At 39.5% G+C, this 18,971-nt stretch overlaps 1 protein-coding gene across 1 annotated transcript in view; it reads right to left on the bottom strand.

The window, feature by feature from the left end:
• CDK19 (cyclin dependent kinase 19) overlaps positions 1 to 18,971 on the bottom strand; it is a 136,282-nt gene that overhangs the window by 5,448 nt on the left and 111,863 nt on the right. The window contains exons 7-12 of the mRNA XM_064447463.1: positions 14,384 to 14,527; positions 14,059 to 14,128; positions 12,783 to 12,855; positions 8,417 to 8,514; positions 6,802 to 6,880; positions 2,603 to 2,869 (exon numbers count right to left, since the gene is read on the bottom strand). Coding sequence (XP_064303533.1) covers positions 2,603 to 2,869; positions 6,802 to 6,880; positions 8,417 to 8,514; positions 12,783 to 12,855; positions 14,059 to 14,128; positions 14,384 to 14,527 — 731 coding nt within the window. The remainder of the gene's footprint in view (positions 1 to 2,602; positions 2,870 to 6,801; positions 6,881 to 8,416; positions 8,515 to 12,782; positions 12,856 to 14,058; positions 14,129 to 14,383; positions 14,528 to 18,971) is intronic.

Genomic DNA, 18,971 nt, shown 5'->3' with positions numbered 1-18,971 from the left:
AAAGTGTTAAGATCCTACACTCTGATTAAATATCAGGATTATGAGTTACAGAAAGCCTCTGGAGAAGTTCGAGTTCTGAATGGAAATCCCATGGAGACAGTGGGTCTGTAAGAATACCACATCCTCCACAGACCAAGAATCTGCTCAGTGAAGTCAATACCCCAGTCAGTGAGGTCATCTAACCATTGGAGCTCAACCAGGAGAACTGTGAAAGCCTCCTGACAACTTTTCAGCTGGATGAAGAAGAGCAGGAGCCTAAAGTTCAGGCAGCGCAAACCACTTCTGCCCTTTGTTTCTGTACATAGTTCCATAGCTTTAATTTTACATGAATTGTAAACCATACTAAACCCTAAAAATATCACACTACTTTTTCTGTGTTCTGTCTAATGTAGGAATATGAAGGTTGCTTTCAAGGGGAAGCACAGTGAGGCTAAAGAGAGAAAGACAGCAGTCCAATCTTGCAGATTCTGTATCTCAATATAGTATCAATGTTTATAAAGGTCAGTTTGGGAGATAACAGCTCAGCACACCGGCTTTGGAAGAGACGTCTGCCAGCGGCACGTATGCTGTTAATAATCAGATTACGCTTGGCCTGAATGGTTAGATTGTTAACAGAGTGTCTGAAACCTGGAATTTGTCTCAAAATTCTGAAAGTTTTTGCAACTTCTAACAGAAAAGAGAGAGTTGTGATAAATGTTATGACTTCATAGAAACATATTCTGGATGAAAAGCATCAGCTCACCATGCTAAGCAAAACACCCATGGTCACATAAGGAATGCTCAGTAAAATTCAACAAGGAATTCGCACTGGCATTTGTGTAAGCAACATATATTGAGGTTGGTGAACTACCAAAAAAATTTCAATGGAGACTTTAAATCACAACCTAAATGAAACTCAAAGCAAAGGGAATCTTCTTCCTGCTTCTAAGATATAATGGAGTAAAATTAATGCCATAAGACTACAAGAATGCATTAACTTGCCCATGCTTATTTTTGTTCCACAGAGCAGAATTTGTTTTTAACGAAGTCAGACTTAGACAAATTGCAGACATTCCTTTCTGGAACAGAAGACTGTCAGCTAGAATTTAAGGGCAGATAGCCAAACGCAAGTGTAAAAATGGATAATCGGACCATACAATTAGCAAGTGATGTAAAGGAAACACAGATTATCATTTTGATGCCTGTGCTGTTAAAGTTTAGAAGGAAAGAGTCACAGGGGGTAAAAAAAGAAAATCTAACTATCTAAATATATTTCCAGACTGCTAGCAACTTGTAAGGGGAAGTTTGCCAACAATTCAGAGAGCTGTATAAGGATTCTATGATGGATGTCATCAAACGCAGCACACCAGTCCTCAAAATACAGACCAGAACAGGCCAGCCATAAATACTGTGTAGTCAGACAGCTGTAGTGATCTGTCCAGACCTCAAGCCTGTCTGGAACTTTTCAAAAGAGAAAACTAGTTGTCCTTACCCTTGAATTGCCCTCAATGCCTTCATGATCATTTGTAATTAAAAGAGTAAAACAGAAATGGGAGAAAAACGTCTGGCACTAAGAAATCAATTGTCTGTGGAGAAGGTCTGGAGGGCTAAGTCAAGGCAACTCCAGAGCTGGGTTTTTTAAAAGCTACTTATTTTAAGTTTAAAACAGCCTGATAAGACCATTCTCCAAGGTGGGATCCCTTCGAAGGCTAGTAGCAGATGGCATCCCTAGCATCTTTTAAAATCTACCTTTAATATCTACCTTATTCTGCTTTACAACTCACTGCTGTCCCAGCAGGTACAAACTCACAAGTATTGAACATCCTGGTAAGTTCAATGCTTTCTGTATTTAGTGTAAGTCACTTTTCCAGTGGAAAATATCATTCTAGGATGCAAAACCGAGTATGGAAATCCAAAAATAATTCAGTGATACTGCTTTTACTTATAAATGCTACTGCACATGATATCTATTCAACTTTGGTCACATTACAAACGATGTGTTTCTTTGTGCCCTACTTTAGCATGAATCATACTGATCAACCAAAACATCATTCCTGTGCTAACACGCATTTTTTTTCTTTAACATTAGAGGTAGACTTAGCAAGATACTAGAATAAACTACAGAACTACTCCATACATGTGATGATATGAGGTAAAATGAAGCAAGAATCAAATGAGAGAGTCTGGTTCTGACTTTACTTCTGCTTCTCATGATCTTCATAGATCTGCTTCTACACAGGATTTAATATTGCCGGGAGCTGAGTACCCTGAACTTGATCTAACACAGCATTTATGTGCATGAAATAGTTCCACTGCCTTCAGTAAGATTACTCTCAAACATAGAAGTTAAGCATACATTTAAGTGCCTTCCTGCAGTGAACTAGTCCTCAACACTTCACAGGATGCAGCAGATACCTGTTTTCTTTTCAAAATTACTAACCACAGAACAAAACGTTTTTACTTTAAACCTTCAAACCCCCATTTTTATCTAATATATCATAGCACGCCTGCTCAGGTTACATGAGAAAGTCATTAAAACATGACCTGTTCTTTCAGTGGGGAAGGGGGAAAACCAGTATTTTGGCCCTACAGTATCAGAAGCAGCAAAAAAATCAAGAGGTACCTGATAATCTGAAGGCATGACAGGCCCGCCTGAGTTAGCGCCTGAAGGCCCTATGCGTGGTTTCTTGTTCGGAGGCACCTGGTTGAGGCTGGAGTCCTGGCTGTGCTGGAGTCCTGCGCCCGCACCCCCGCCTCCCGTGCCAGCGCCCCCGGCTGTCCCGTTGGTCTGGGTGCTGTTCTGCTGCTGCGGCTGCGGCTGCTGCGGCGCTGCCTGCGGCTGCTGCTGAGGTGCTGTTTGCTGCTGATGTTGGTTCTGCTGCTGCTGATTCTAGGGGAAGGAGTGGCACAACACAGTCACTTGCACTGAACTAGTCTGTGAGCTTTATGGAGTTGCCAACCCCAGCGCCACCGTGTCTGTGGAGGAGGCGGCAGGCCCTGCTGCTCGATGGAAGACCAAAGCAAGGCTGTATGTTGAGAGAAACGCATCCTCTGTACACTCTTGCACACTTTGTGGTGGCATCCCATTTTGTGGTCATTTTGCTTTTTGTTTGGTTGGTTGGGGCTTTTTTTGTTTTTTGTTTGTTTGTTTTAAACAAAGCAAGCTAGACTAAAACTGGAAGGACAGTCTAGTGCCTCCTACAGCTAGCCAAGCATTCAGAGAAGAGAGTGGAAGGAACCATTTATAAAACAGTAATCACCTAATGAATTGAAAAACCCCAAAATTTCACTAGAGCTCAGCAGGAGACATGGTGAACCACAGTAAATTATTCTAAGTGCTTCAACAGCCTCATTCACTCAGAATCAAAACCACTTCTCAAACTTTCACACACATTACAATAACCGAAGGAGGTCGGCAGCATTACTGACAGAAGGTAAGCACATTGAGACCAGAGGAATTATATAATTTCTTCCAGGTTGTGAGGAAATTCTGTGGCAGAACCAGAAATGGGTTTCATTACTACTTTGCTCTCTGCTTTTAAGTACCTTGCAGAGAGTGGTGTACTGGGAATGTGGTCCAGCATGGTGTGCTAGGTATGGGGTCAGAAAATCTTATTGAAATAGCAGAAAAGTGAAAATTGACCACAGCCAAAGAGTTGAAGACGAAACAGGCAGAAACAGCTGATGGAAGAATGTGGCAAGGGAAGGCGAAGACTAGCAAAGGAAGAGAAGCCAGACAATGAAGAGGACACTGGGACCTAGCAGGAAGACACAAAGAGAAAAGTGCCACAAAAGAGAGAAAAAAGTTAAGAAGGGAAACACATGAGCAAAAGACATTGTACTCTTCTGGCCTCAGAGGGCTACAGACTAAAAAGAGTATTAGGGAACTGGAGGGAAGGTTAGAAAACCTGCCGAGTGCAACTGCCCTCCACGGTTAAAGAGTTACAAGGAAAGACCACCCATTTGTCTGGTTTCAAGCACTGGGGATGGCTCCTGCATCAGAGAACTAAAGCACATCAGAGAATTGTGAAGAAAAGCAATTTCACACCAAATGTGAGATATGTCACTTGTTCATCATGGAAAAAACCTACAATTGTCATGGCTTGAAGTAAAAAGCCTTACTACCCTCCTCCCCAATACACTGTACGGAACATTTCAGGACAGTCTTCTTTTCCTGGAATATCTGCTTATATAATTATCAAAGCTTTAGTATGGCAGCCTTTTATAAAAACCTCACTTTATTAGTTTCTCAGAAATCATGACAACCAGTTGCCACCAGCAGAAAATTTTTGATGTCCCCAATCACCAAAAGGCATTTAGATAAATGACGTAAAAGATCTGTATCTATGCCATTCATCACAATAGTCTCCCAAGATACATTCAGATGAAATTTGCAATGATGTATTCATTTAAGATTACAAAGAAGCCTTGCATCTTCAAGGACTTAAGAGGTGGCTTGCATTTCCATTTTTCGTTTAGCAAAACCAATAATATATACTCCTGCTTGTAGTCCTCAAATCCCATCTCAGTCAGATTCTGTTTCCCGGGAGATTTAAACTTCAACAATTTTAAAAGTTAATCAAGCTAGCCTGTAAAAACAAATTGTTAAGATGCAGTTTATCTCTTCATAATGGTTTGAGCTTCACTTATACAAACAAATGCCAATAACTAAGGCGGTATTTGTGCTACAAGTCCGAAACTTGTGTTTTCATAGGGGTGTTTGGATGCAAGTGAGGGTGTTGCTACTGAGAGCACTGAAAAACTGCAATTTCATTATAGGTAAACAAATATTGCAGGAACTCTCACAATCAAAGACAACAGTTTGTCGTAGGTCCCATGTTTCATGCTTTGGACATTAGAACAAAATTTACCTGACTAGTCTGAGCTTGCTCTTCTGTGCAGCTACTGCTGCTACTGCCTGGGTAGAGACTGAGATCTACTCTGTCAGACTCTGGCTGGGGTTTAGCTGCATCACCTTAGTGCACAAAAACAGCTTATGCCAGCAAAAACATTGTCCTCAGGTCAGTCTAGTTCATGGTGGATCCTAAATTAATAAACTTGCAAAAGGTCTACAGTTAGCAACATGTTACCATGTGTCACCTCTCAGGCACAAATTACCAAAATGAAATTCTGATCCTACCTAGAAACAAGCCCAGCAGAAACTTGCCTAACAGAATTTGAATGAGAAAATAATTTTTTCCACTTTGTTTTACGAACACTCATTTTAGCTTTGCTGACTAACGATTAACCATTTTGAAGAATGGATGCTTATGTTAAAGGTTATTCAATTCAGATGCAAGTTCCAAACACAGAGAACTCCTCTACATTTCCAAAGGGGTATACAAATATTTATGGTTTTAAAAATAAACCAGAAACCAACACTATTAAAAAAAAATCATCTTCTCACTTGCAACAACATTAAGAAACAAAACATGGCAGAGATCCAACTTTCAGAATATCCTTTACCTTCACATTTTCTACACTGTGGGAACACATTCAGTAATGATGAAAAAAGTTTTTTTTGGAGTGTGCGTACGTACGTGACTGTCCCCAACAATCTCAAAGACCGTTTATATAATGGCTGTTTTGAATATAAACATGCCATTGTTCCCCTCCCCCCCCACCCCAACACTCCCAGGAAAAAGGTATTTACTCTTAAATACACTGACTTAACAAATGCCAGAGTCATTTTAATTCAGGAGGTTTGTTCTTGTTTTCGAAGCTGTGAGAGTTGAAGCAGAGCTAGTAAGTAAATTACAATCAAAACAGTATCATGACTTTCATTGTATTTTTGCTTAGGTGTCTTGTTTGTTCTTTTTGAAAAAAACTATCTGGACTCAAAAATCCAGGACATTACCACTTGTTCTCAGGACAGAAGAATCTACAATATCTATTTTGAAAAACAAAATCTGCTGTCTGAAATGTATTGTGACAGGCACACTTCTAAACTCAGCTGGTTTCTCACGTTACACAGAAAATCTGAAAGAAGATGCATGTAGTCATATGGTTTCTCCAAAAGATTAACAGCCCTTATGTAGTCATCAGATAATTACAGTTTAAGGCCGTCTTCTTCACATTTTGCTAGCTACACATTACTGTTGGTGTCTCATTGTACACTTTTAAGCGAAAATTACAAGCTGTTTCATGCACTATAGCACAGCATGATGGGACAGTCACTGTGGTCACGTAGCACAGCTGAGCTACACGCACAAAGCTGGTCAGATTATGTTGCAAACACACCAGAATTTACTATGCACACAAACACATCCTTGCCCATATCTATGGGACTATGGGAAAGAGTATTCAGAGCAGATTTTTGCTCCTTTGTCTGAGGGCCCTTAAAACACGATCAGGAAACTGTGCAGACGGATGAAATGTTCTGATGAGGTGCAAGAAGCAGGCTGCCACTATTTATTTGAGACCCTGACAGCCATTTACTTTCAAATGGCTGGATGTATGCCAGTCATACAATGGAAATTCCATCCTTTTCACGTGATCACAATGTATTTTCATCATGAAATGCAGGAGGAGGTAGCAAGGTCCTCTTGGAATGATGGCAGCTGAAAGCAGACTACTGCTGACAGAACAATCCATCCAGCTCATTCCCCACAGGTCAGGGCAAACCATGTTGGTGATACTGCCTGAGACACCCCAAAGTCACCTGATGCTTTTAATCTGTCTGGGAAGCAGTTTTAAGAGCGCCTTGCCTGGAAAACACATTTTTAGTTAACTCTTCACGCTTCATTAGTTTTCATTTAGGAGCACCATGACTCTCTTTTATTGCACAGTTTAAAAAAAAAAAAAAAAAGCAGTTTATTATACCTTATCCCCTTTCTCTTCAGGTTCATCTTCATTGAGGAATTCTCTTTTAGGATATGGAATCTGACAGCCAGCAAATACACTGAAACACAGTAAGCAGTAAACACTCCACAAATTTGTACATGTGACACATTTACTTAATGATATATTAAAACCAATTGAATATAGCACAATTTAATTTCTTGTATTTCATGATTCTTGTCTCCATAACTGAATGGCACTGTAAGCACCCAAGATAGCAGCAGATAGCAGCAGTTAGGTGCTGATCAGAATATTGTATCTCTCTGATGTTGGCATGAGGCCATCATTTAGAAATCATGACATGGTAGAGCATGCCTGAATGCTAGAATGGCCACTTGTCGATCCAGATGGCAAAACGAACAAACACAGTGTCAGAGGCTCCACAACACCTAGTTGGAACACGCATGGCTCACTGAATAAAGGGCCTGATCCAAATAATATGTATGTCTATGAGCCCACCTTGGCTTACAGTGGGCTTAAATATTTGCCAATCACAACTGCAGAGTTACTTTCCATTAGCTTCTCAGGTCTTGTTTAGAGAGAAAAAAAGAGCTTTAAAAATTCATCTGGAACATTCCTTAACATTTACGGCAGAGACTTTATCACGTTATCCTATAATCTGTGGGGAGCTATAGCTCTATGTAAGGTAGCATCAGATAAACACTAAATAGAAAATTACTGGTAGATCTCGACCAGTATCAATTTCTTAGATTTCTGTGCCAGCATTCAGAATACAATCAACATGACATGATTTTTTTTTAAAGTGCGTAAACAGTTCCTAATCTAGCTGCTATGTAGTGTTTGGCTTATCCAAACAGAAAAAGAAGAAGAAAGAAGAAAAAAAAAAAACCTCAACTGGTATTAACTAGACTCCTTTTGCACTCCAGTGGCTGTTCCCTCCTTTTAGTGTTGCCTGCTAGCTGAGGAAGCAGTGAAAGCAAAGGTGGAAGTCGCCCTTCCTATGGTTCATAATGCTATGAACCGCCACACTTCTAAAAACTGTGAAGAGAAACTGCAAAAAGAAAGTCTGCCGGTAGGAATTGAATGTATCAGTTGAATTTTTCATGACAATAAAATATAGAGAGATATAAAATCTGTACTCTCAAGCCTTCTGAACAGGGGACTTGTGGGATTTGAGGCAGTCATTGATCTCTTCACTCTTCTCTCCTCATACTATTACCCTGTGCAAGAGGGCATGGAAAGAGGCTGTAGGTCAGAGAACTGACTAGTCCCAGGGAGAGGCACAATGAAACCAGGCAACAGAAAACAGGGTTCTGTGAGGCTGTGTAAGGCAGAACAGAACAGGGCACAGATTAATAATGTACTGCAGTAATACTGTCATACTAGCTTTGGTAGTACATTCAGAATTACAACTTTAGTGCGGTACTGGTTTGCTGTCCACGGCTGCTCAGTTCTAGCACCAGTAGATATAGACACTTCAGTACTACACTAAGAGTTTCTACTGAGCTGTCCAAGCTACTACTTCTTGTGGATATAGGTAGACATCCATGAATTTTTCAGCTGTCATCTCATTTCGGGGATTAGCATTTAGCAAGAAGACAATACCCCTGAAGAGCACAGAAGAGGGAATACATACTCTGATGTAGGCAGAGGATCCTCTTGAAAGTAGGGGTCCTGCAAAGCCTGCTCTGAGGTAATTCTCTTTGTAGGGTCCATAGTAAGAAGCTTCTGAAGCTGCAAAGCATAACATTAAAAACAGCAAAGAGCTTATCAAACTATCATTTTTCAAACAATGACTTTATGTCTTGGGTTGTGGATTGTTAAATTATTTGTGGCTTGTCCAGTCAAGCCTAAGGTAGCATTGCTTGTTCAGTGAAGTTCCCAAGAACTAGAATGCACATCCATCAAAGCACTACAGCTGCAAAGCACTTCTCACGTAAGTAATACAGTTAAGTGTAATATTAAGGTAATATTAATTGCTAAGGCTGAACCACTGTGCTAAAGTGACACTAAATTCACCTATTACAGGTTCATAAAGCATCATTTCTAAATAATGGTGTTTCGTTGTGGCACATGTACAGCTTTTATACTGTTCTGACACCTTTTCCCTGTTGTGTCAGCAGTACAGAGGAGACTGACTTTTGCAGACAGACTCTCCATATCACTTTAGGGACAGAAACAATAAATCTTCATCTCTCTTCCTGATGACATTCCACAGTCAGAGCACTCTGCCACTCATGCAGCTCCCAATCCCACTCTAATTGGTATTGAAATGAGGAAGAGGTGGAGCAGACCCTTCCTAGTAACCTTTCTTCCTTGCTAGGAGGAAAGCAATAATAAATTTATTAGCTAGAATGCTGTTGACTGCAGCAGGCTATAAAAGAGGATTACAGTATATTAGTAGTATAAAACAGGAATTATAGGGATAACATTATTTCTGGTTATTTATTTATCACATTCTGATAAACTCACAGTAGGAAATCTGGGTGCTCAAATTACATCATACCGTATCCTGCTCTCACACAATACTCTCCCAGTTCAAGCCAACAGTGAAAATAAAATTCCTTCTGCAAAGCACATCTTAGCTCAAACTCTATCTTCCAGGACTCCAACAAAAATTCCCTGGATGTTCAGCAAAAGAATGTGATTTTGGCATGGGTGTTTGGGGCTTTTTGTTCCAATAAATCAAAAATCTGTTACACAATTCTGTATTCTATATATATGGTGCAGTAAACAGCCTCAGTAAAAGCACTCATCCTGATCAAGGCAGATGATTCCCTGTATTTCCGTTCTCAGTAGCTGTAGTTAACCCTACTTTGTAGATGAGGTCTTATAAAATTCTCTCTGCTTTTGGCACTTCCTTCCCACCTCTCCTTATTCCCATACTTTATTACGCCACAGACCCCAACACTCTGACAACGCCACGAAGAGCCATTTGGGCTGTCTCTCCACCTATCAGCTCACTTGCAACCAGCTCCTGAGTTTTTTCCTGCTGCTTGTCCATAAATACACCTCAGGATGGTCCTGCATTGCACACACCTGAAGAGTTTGCATGGTGCGCTTATTTACTGTACTTTATGTCATCAGATAACCCTTAACCCTATATTTCCTGAATATCTTAACAAATTCAACCTCTACTGTGCTGTTGGCTCTCTACACAGTGACCTCACACGGTACAATGAATACAAACAACAGTTTTGGTATTCAGCATCTTTATGTCAAATCACCACCTCCCCCTACGTGTAAAGTTTTTGTTAGTTTTAGTGTCTTGTGACACACACACAGGTGATGCAAATTTCTTCTCCCCAGTTCCCCCACAGTGACAAAAGCTCGTGTTCTGTGTAAGGTGACTCCAGGTTAGATGTGGTCATTGACAGGCAAGTACAGGACATCAGCCTCTGCTCCCTGGACTCCTTCGTCAGAACTGGTTGCTGCAGTACTACGCAAGAGAAAGCTCCTCCAGCTTTCTGCCACATAGCACGCTCATCACAAGCTGCCTCCAAACATGACCTGTATTCTTTGTCATTCAAAGGGAAGGCCACAGCAGAAGACCTAAAGATATCTTGGACCTTTCAATGATCTGCTCATTCCCTTTAGTAATCCCCCTCCACTTCAGAGGATATAATGAGTTTGCCCATTCCACACACATCACTCCAGGTGAGATATCCTGCCTATAAGTGATGCTACTGTGAGCCAACTTTCTTTGACAAAATCTGGTCTTCTGTAGCTTCTGTTGCTCCTAGGAAAGTGAATACAAAATGGCTGGACACAATTTGCTTTCAGGGTAGTAGCTGCTAACACAATATAGAAAGCCTGTGAGACTGGACTTCATCAACAGCCTCATGCTTCTCAGCAGCTCTCAAGATTGCTCGCTGTCAGGCTCTACTGGCCTGACACAACAGCTATAAATACCATGCTTGTACCTTTTCCAGGACAGCAAGAACAGATGCCTCTTCCTGGATAGGAAACATTCTGCCCTTCATTTAGATATTAACATTCAATGTCAATCAGCAGAGTGGCACAATATCCTCCTCCTTGCCAAGAGGCACTTGCTACCTGATGCTGTATTTTCTCTATGCGCCACACTTTCTGTACTCATTAGCGCAGAGTCCTGACCAATGAAGGTTACAAAGTAGGTATCGTCAGGGGTCACCTTGCAAGAGGGAGGTTACTTCAAAAAAGTAACATAACTATCTTGGATACGAACAAGGCCTTTTAGGGAGTCTGCCTCAGAAAACGCGTACTTCCAATCTCTCTTGATTTGAGAGAGTAATACACACCTTTCCTTCAAGTTCTGCTGATTTTTAGGACCTTTCACAAGATAAGGCAGGTACTGAGCCCCTTTGCTGTAGCATGGCTGCGGTAATTTCAGTATATAGATCTCCTCAGTGCAGCAATGAGATTTCAAGAAGGCTGCCCATGTTCCTGGGCATTCTCACACAGAGCTCTGGGAGACTGACCTATTTGCGAACAGTCTCCCATCTCTGTGGTTAATCACTAAACCACCCTCATTTATCCCTGATTACGAATGGTGAGAAAAATTTGACTAACAGAACCTACCTTGCTACATGAATTTTCTTCTTCATGATGTTTAGAAAGAGCCTTTAGACTTTTGGGTATTTCAGTTCTCATTCTCACAATTATACAGGGGAATACATAGGTAGACACCTACCTATTTGTTCAGTCTGTAATATCCTTGTCTCACTACCTCTCCATAAGGAAAAGTTTCCTTGTTTACATACAGGGGCAAAATATACATGTGTGTGTGTGTATATATATTTAAAAAAATATATGTAAAGTATGTATATGTATTTTGCCACTCTATGGTTAATTTTGTGTCCTTTGGAGATCCACTTAATATTTTCCCCTGGAAAAGTAGCCTACCCACCCAAGATGACTCTCAGCTTAGTTTCATAGCTTTGATGAATTAACCACAATAGCTGACAGCAACCCATTTACTTCTTTGCCTTTCCACCAGGCTTTCTGGTGGCTTCCGCCTTTAGCAGGAAAACAGGAGGAAATTTAGGTGCAAACTAACGACGTCTCTTACACTGTCATCTTTTCAGTTCGAGTCTTCCTACAGATCGTTCCAATGTGTGCCCAGTAAGTTGAGTTTAAGAAATTTTATTTATTTTTTCTTGAAGTCTCACACTTACGTGAATGGTTCCCTTCCACCCACTTGGTACCAACCTATTCTCTTTCCACAACTATTTGTGTCATCATCCTACTACTACTACTGCTACTAACAAGTCAAAGAGCAAATCTTTGCCAGGATCTAGGGAGAAGACTGCTATGCTGAATCTGTAACTAGTGATGAAAAAAGACCACTAGAACTCAAGCTGCACTAACAGCCTTATTACAGAGACTCCCTGTTCACAGCCCTAGCAAAAGTAACTTTGAGCTTCATTCCTAAATTTAGACAGCACTGTCTTCACAGAGGCATCAAGAAATGAGGCTGTATTAGACAGAGCAACCTTGTATTCACCGACAATGAATGACTCAACTTGGTAACCAGCAAATACATGTTTAGGGATATTGTTTGGAATCACCCACAGAACAGAGGTTAACTGTCATGAGAGGGAAGAAAAAGAAAGAAAAAAAAGAAAATTACTACAGGAAATCATTAAATTTCTCCTTTCCTCTTCCCTTTCTTCACAAAACTCTAGCTTTTAGGAGCTCTTTTGCTCTCTGAAACAACACAGAATCAAGGGCTATATAATACTCACTATCCCATTTACACAACAGACCTAAGGGTAAGGCTGGGTATATGAGTGCCTTGCAGATCTTCCAAAAAGACCTTCAGATCTTCAATACTAGCAGTTTAAGCACACCCTCAGCATGAATGTTATATGAAGGAAACACCTCAAAAATGGCCAGTTTGTGATAAATAGCTTTCTTGAACATTTGCATTCATTAGAATGAGACAGAAGAACAGACACAGGTATTACTATTAGAAATCCATTTCATTCCTATCATCACAGTGATTTTCAAGTTGTACCTACCAAAAGAAAAACTTTGCTGTCAGGCTTGACTTTGTGTTTCTCCATGTATTTTATGAGGCTACTATTGGCATATCTGAAAAATACAGTTAAAAAAAGACATCTCTGAAATAATACAGCATTAAGAACATGGAACTGTAGCAAGTGATCACAAAAACATTTACCAGCCCTTAAACGGTAAAAAGAACTGCTATCAGAAAACATGTCAGATATTTATCCAGCAGTTGCACGCATAAAGTGTGCTCTTCACTAACAGGAGTAGTATCAACTGTATACAGATTATTTCTATGGAACATGCAACTTTTACAGCATATGGATAAGCTTTTGACATGGGCGTACGGCAGAGAAACTCAACTTAAAGTTTATACTCTAGTTTTCTAAAGCAACTCTGCCACAGAAAGTGCACAGCAGTTCATAACAGCACAACAGCTAAGCTATTAAGTTGTTTCCAGTTGCAATTTGGCAGAGCAGTTAGTTTACCGTTCTGTCTCCCTGACCCCAACCTGCAAACCATACAGTTGTTATAGCTCCCAAGCTCAAAAATGTCTCAAATATGTATGGCCTGCGCCTTGCCTTTAATCTACAAATCCAGAGGTTATCTACAGCCATTTTCAAAAGAAAGAAGCTTTGTGCACAGAGAAGTTTCATATCTTGTCTAAAGCCATCATAACAGATCTATGGCAGAGCTGGAAACAGAAACCAAAACTCCTGAATCCATGCCCTCTGCCATGCAACAGAGTTTGTGTTGCTCCTTACACCCTCTGATCTATCACCACTACTTGACTAATTTAGCCAAAGCACCAGGAAGCACTAGAAGTGGAAAATGCTCAGATCCCAGGTAGGCTTTGCATCACAACCTATTGAATATGTTACCTTCCATACAAACTTCTGTTCACTACTTTACTGTCTCCATGCATCTGCTGGTCAAAACGACCAGGGAGGTGCTTCCCTATACTTTCTCACACAAAATGAATGAAGTTATCTTGAACAGCTAACACAAGTGGTTTAAGCAAGCTCATTTGTCTGTTGTGCCATAGAATAAATGGCACTTGTGACGACCCTTTCTAGAGAAATAAGGGGGCCACCCAGTTGATGCTTTTAACAAGCAGTTGAGGGAGGAAACACCATTCAAGCAAAACAGCTAATTCAAACAGGACAGGTGTCACAGTGTTTGAGCCCAAACACTCCAAAATTCCCTCCCCCAAAAGTCAGAGGACAGGAGCTAATTTCTGCCTATCTGCTACATTCACTGAACTTTTGTTGTGTTGTCATCACTTACGTTGTTCTCCTAAAATCTTTCTGAAGAGTTGGATATTCTGGCATCTTCCTTATGTCTTCCCAATCTTTATCTTTGGTGGGGGGGGAAAAAGGAGAAGCATTTACAATTCTGAAAGCGTAGGTTAAGTAATGCACAACAAGAAATAACTACAGCAGTTGTTTGACTTCCTGTTTGCTGGCCAGTGCTATTGTTCCATAATTGTCAGCATTTCCAAATTCATCAAACTGACAGCTTCTTCATACCTATACAAACAACTAGTCATTTCCTTCAGAAAAAAAATCAACTCGGTAGCGTTATGTCTGACGTTTTAATGAAAATAAATTACCTGCAGGGAATCCCATTACACTGAAAATACGATCTAGCTGATCGTGATGAAAAGGATTACTTGTTTTGATGTCCTCCTGACGACAGTGAAATATAGGTTCCGAAGTCAATAGTTCAGCAAATATGCAGCCAATTGCCCAAATATCTAAGAAAGGAGGAGGATAATTAATGCAAATTTACTGTGCTTCATCACTCTGTTTTTTTTGTTTCTGCACAATTTCTCAACAACCTGTATAACCACAGTAAGCTAAAATGCCTCACAGTGTAATTACATGCAGTACTTTAAAATTAATCCTGTAATAAAATACATACAAAGAGGTGAAATCTTAAGATGTAGTTTTTTTAGTCAAAACTGGAGTCTCCAAATTCTGCTTCAAGTTGTACATGGGCAGTCCAGTACTTGAATATATTCACAGTTATGACAGAAACCTACACAACATTTGCTGACAACATAGCTTAAAGGGCATTCAACTATCAAAACCAAACCAGAAATCCCCCATAAAGATACATTGAAATAAAAGTTCTATCACCTATTTCAGAACAATTCCAAACATGTAATTGATAACCAAATAAATACTAAGAATGAAAAGACTAATATCTCATATTTTGAGCCAAATAGTGCAAGCTAGCTAAAATGGAGAAACAAGATCCTAATTTTAATCAAGAGTAGAACAGTGATTACCGAACTTTAAAGGAAACAACAACAAAAAAATTCCTACTTGACAACTGACTCCCACTGGAACAATACTGGAACTCTCATCTACATCTCACGTACACACAGAAAACAACAGCATGATATACTGACATTTTAATGAAAGAAAATAACAACCTCTACTTCATAAATCTTTCATTAATATACTTTTTAAAATTAAATCTATTATGGACAAGAACATTAGTTTCATTTACAGGAGAAGAAATTTCTAGATTACATGTATTCATTCTAGTTACGACTATCACCACTCATCTTATGCATGACCCGAATGCTTTATTATGCATCTTAAAATGAAGGTGTGAATTTGTCAGTGAGAAGAAGGTTACTAGCAGCAAAGAAATTGATTTGCTACATTGACAAATATGTGTCTGGGATATGACTCTGGAAAAAGATGTTAAGATCAAATGAATAATGAGCACAGATTGCTGAATACGAGAGTGTGGAGACTTGCTTGAGGTTAAAGCAGATGACCCTGGGAAACCTTCTGGATTTTATAAAATTTAATAGCATAAACATAGAAAATAATTTACCCTAATTTATAGGTCTCAGAGATAAAAAATTACTTAACTGGAGTTTGATTTATTACATTCAGACTAAAGAGAACACCAAAAGAAGTGTCTTGTTTGTTGCAACTAATCTGAGACTCAAAACTCCACCAGCTGTCAGTGGTGGGGTCGGCCCAGGCTGCCTGTGACACACATGGTCTCCTGACGAAAGAAAAAAAAAGCACTGCTCTCCTATGTAGGGAAGGAAAAAAGAACCATCACACACTTTGCCGAAACAGGTCGGTTCCACTTCCATCATGTTACAGGTGTGGAGCTTGGGGTGCCCCACTTTATAAGCCTTTCTTCCTACCTCCATAACAGGAAAGTCTGATAACATTTCATTCAGACTTTACAGTTTCGACAGGGTACAACTTGCTCTGTACATTACATCACTTTCTCAAGGTTTTATCTTCCTTTGATTTTCTTATTAGTCTTATCTGCATGAAAACAAGATCTTTAGCTCTTGAGATTTTATCTACTCAAGCAGCTAATGCAGCATATTAATCACAATTCCTGCCTGGGTAGTAGGCATAAATTATCTACTCCAGAATGGAAATTACTTATTATTTGAAGAATAGCATCTTCATTTAACTGTATCTATCCACTCATTTTCATACTAGATAGCAAATTCTTTTGGAGATGGTTTATCTAGAGGCCAAAGGAGTTGCAGCCCTCTTGGTTTTCGTGACTTTCTGCAGTGCTCACTGTCCATCCAGTAGTGAGGGAGGGGCTGGGCCACTGCTTATTATTCTATTCATTAGTGCTTTATTCAGACTGAGCTTTTCCTTTTAAAGAAGAAAAATGTAGTATTCTTGTTGACAGCAAAGCTGAACTAGGAAATCTCCCTGATGTGACACAGCAAACTTCAAAACTGTTCCTCCTTCATCAGATGAACTGTGTGAGAGCAGAACCACTGTGGCAACGCATTTCCACTTCCCAACTCTGTGATTAATACAGAAAGCATGTTTTAAACCCTTTGAGAATTCAGAAAGACAGACATTTACCAACTGGAAGTTACATTTGGATAAAGAGTGGTAAATCCCAAGCTGGTATTCTATTTTCTATGGGATGGCATTACTGGACAAGTCAAGCATGAGAATACTTTTGCTCTGATCAGTCATTATAGTCTCTAGTAGTTCACAGTGCTGAGGTTCAACCCTTTAGGTCTCTTGCCAGATACTCTTCAGCTTCAAAGAACTAATATAAAGTAACCCAAAATATTTAGTACAGAAAACCTGAAGCTTTAATTTCCGTAAGTGAAGATTAAACAGCTGGAAAAGGCCTTATAGCCATGCAGCTCAAGCAGGTTAGGGTCTTCCCTTCGTGAATCTAACTTTTATGTAACCTGATCTCAAACACATCCTTGGCACATATTGAAACCATTCTCACGGTTAATGGTTTTCTGCTAAGTTTGGCTAGTCCCTTTTTTTTAATAACATTCATAATTTACAGTAATTATTTACCACATGTGGCATTTTTCTAGCAGGAACACCTCATTAAATTCTGGCAAGTTTAAAAGCTTCATCAATACAAGCAGTCCTAACAGGTATTTATCTCCTATATTGTTCATGTTAATCAACCAAATACAAACTTCGGATTTAACTATGGGAAAATGTGTCAATAATTAGCAATTTCCCTATCCACTGCCTTTTCATATGTTTTCAGTTTGTGGTCCCTAAAAAAGATTAATGATTATTACTTCTATTCCAAGTCTACTCCAGATAAGAAGTACTACCTGTCAGAAGTGGGCATTTACAGGGACAAAGCTTAAAACACATAAGAAGTACTTTTCAACTACGGTGCATTATTAATCTAGTGCACATCTGCCTCTAGCACATAGGAACTTCTTATAAGGCTGGATAACAACTTCATTACAAATTAAATTTCTGTTTAAAAGCAACTGCCAAAACTAAGGGGCAAACCACAAACAGTATCCATTTTAACTTGTTATGTACCAGAACCACAGAAAACAGGGCCATACAGGTCCTACAAGGTTGCATTGGATACTAAATGTTTTCCCACCCGATGTCCCAGGAAGATCCTAATAAATGTACCAAAGTAATACATCCATTCCTGTAAAGATGATTCCATTTCCTACACTTGCCTCTACTATCATTAGGTTTCAGGAACGATCCATGGTAAAAAGTTCTTACTGCTTGTTTTCTTGTTGTGGGTGGTGTGGTTTTTTGTTGTTGTTGTTGTTGTTGTTTTTTGGTGTGTTGGTTGTTGGGTTTTGTTTTTTTTTTTACTTTGCCCTCCAAGACTTTTAGACACTTTTCCCAAGTTACACTGAACCTGAACGCTCTGGAAAGAGGGGTGTGAGTGAAGGCCTTTGTAGCATACTCCTTTCCCTAGACTCCTCACTGAACAGCTTGCTCAGGTCCCATTCAAACCTATTCACCAGTGAAATGTCCTTTCACTGTAACAATATTTCTCAAGTATTAAATAATAATTCTATAAAAGGAAAAATTAGCCTTTTAAAGATGGTCACTTGTGGTTGGTAAACAGACTTTCCATACATATGCCTGGGCGCACAGATTATTAGAATATTTGTATGGCTGTCCACGTCCTAGTTTTAAACCTGTGACTCAAATAGCTTTATAGGTCAGCTACTAAAGCCAAGAAAATCCTGCATGTCCCGCCCTACTTTAGTGCTGTAGCCAAGGAGCAAGTACAAAAGGATGCTGACACTGCTGTTTCAATGATAGGGCTGATTACGCAGACAAATGCTCAAGTATTCTTTCCTTTCTATGGCACAATAATATCGTTTCTGTATTTGTTCCAATATTTTGGAAACATTGTTATAGAACATTATGACAATTTAAAACAGCAAGACAATTTATTGAGCAATAGCCTTGATTCTCAAAATGAAACATCTTTTCCCATGCATATTAACTACAATGTTTCATTGAAGACAGGACAAGAGTCCAAGACAAAATATTTTATGCTTCTTAACTATATCCAAGAAAAATACATAAACAAGCTCTTAGCCTCATATAATTACTTAATAAGATTCTGTTAAAGAAAGTAAGTTAAGAATGTGAAAACATCTATTTAGCTGCAACTGATCTGTGGAATTCATCACTAGTGAGTTTAGCCTAGCAGCTTCAACCAACCTGCTTTTTTTGTTTTGGTTTGAACACAAAGTCTAGACCCTAGGACACATCTGAATGCTGGTAAAGGAAGCAAACAGCGGATGGGCACCAGAATTTGGTTTCTCTAGGTCCACCAAGGGCTAATGCAACAACCAGGATAACCAAAATATAGTTAGCATGGCCTTACCCCAAAAAAGGCAATGCAGGTCCCCCATAAAGAGCTACAATGTTTATGTA

The sequence above is a fragment of the Phalacrocorax carbo genome, chromosome 3 (genome assembly GCF_963921805.1).
Source record: "Phalacrocorax carbo chromosome 3, bPhaCar2.1, whole genome shotgun sequence".
NCBI classification, from domain to species: Eukaryota; Metazoa; Chordata; class Aves; order Suliformes; family Phalacrocoracidae; genus Phalacrocorax; species Phalacrocorax carbo.
This window is presented reverse-complemented; position numbering and strand designations above follow the sequence as displayed.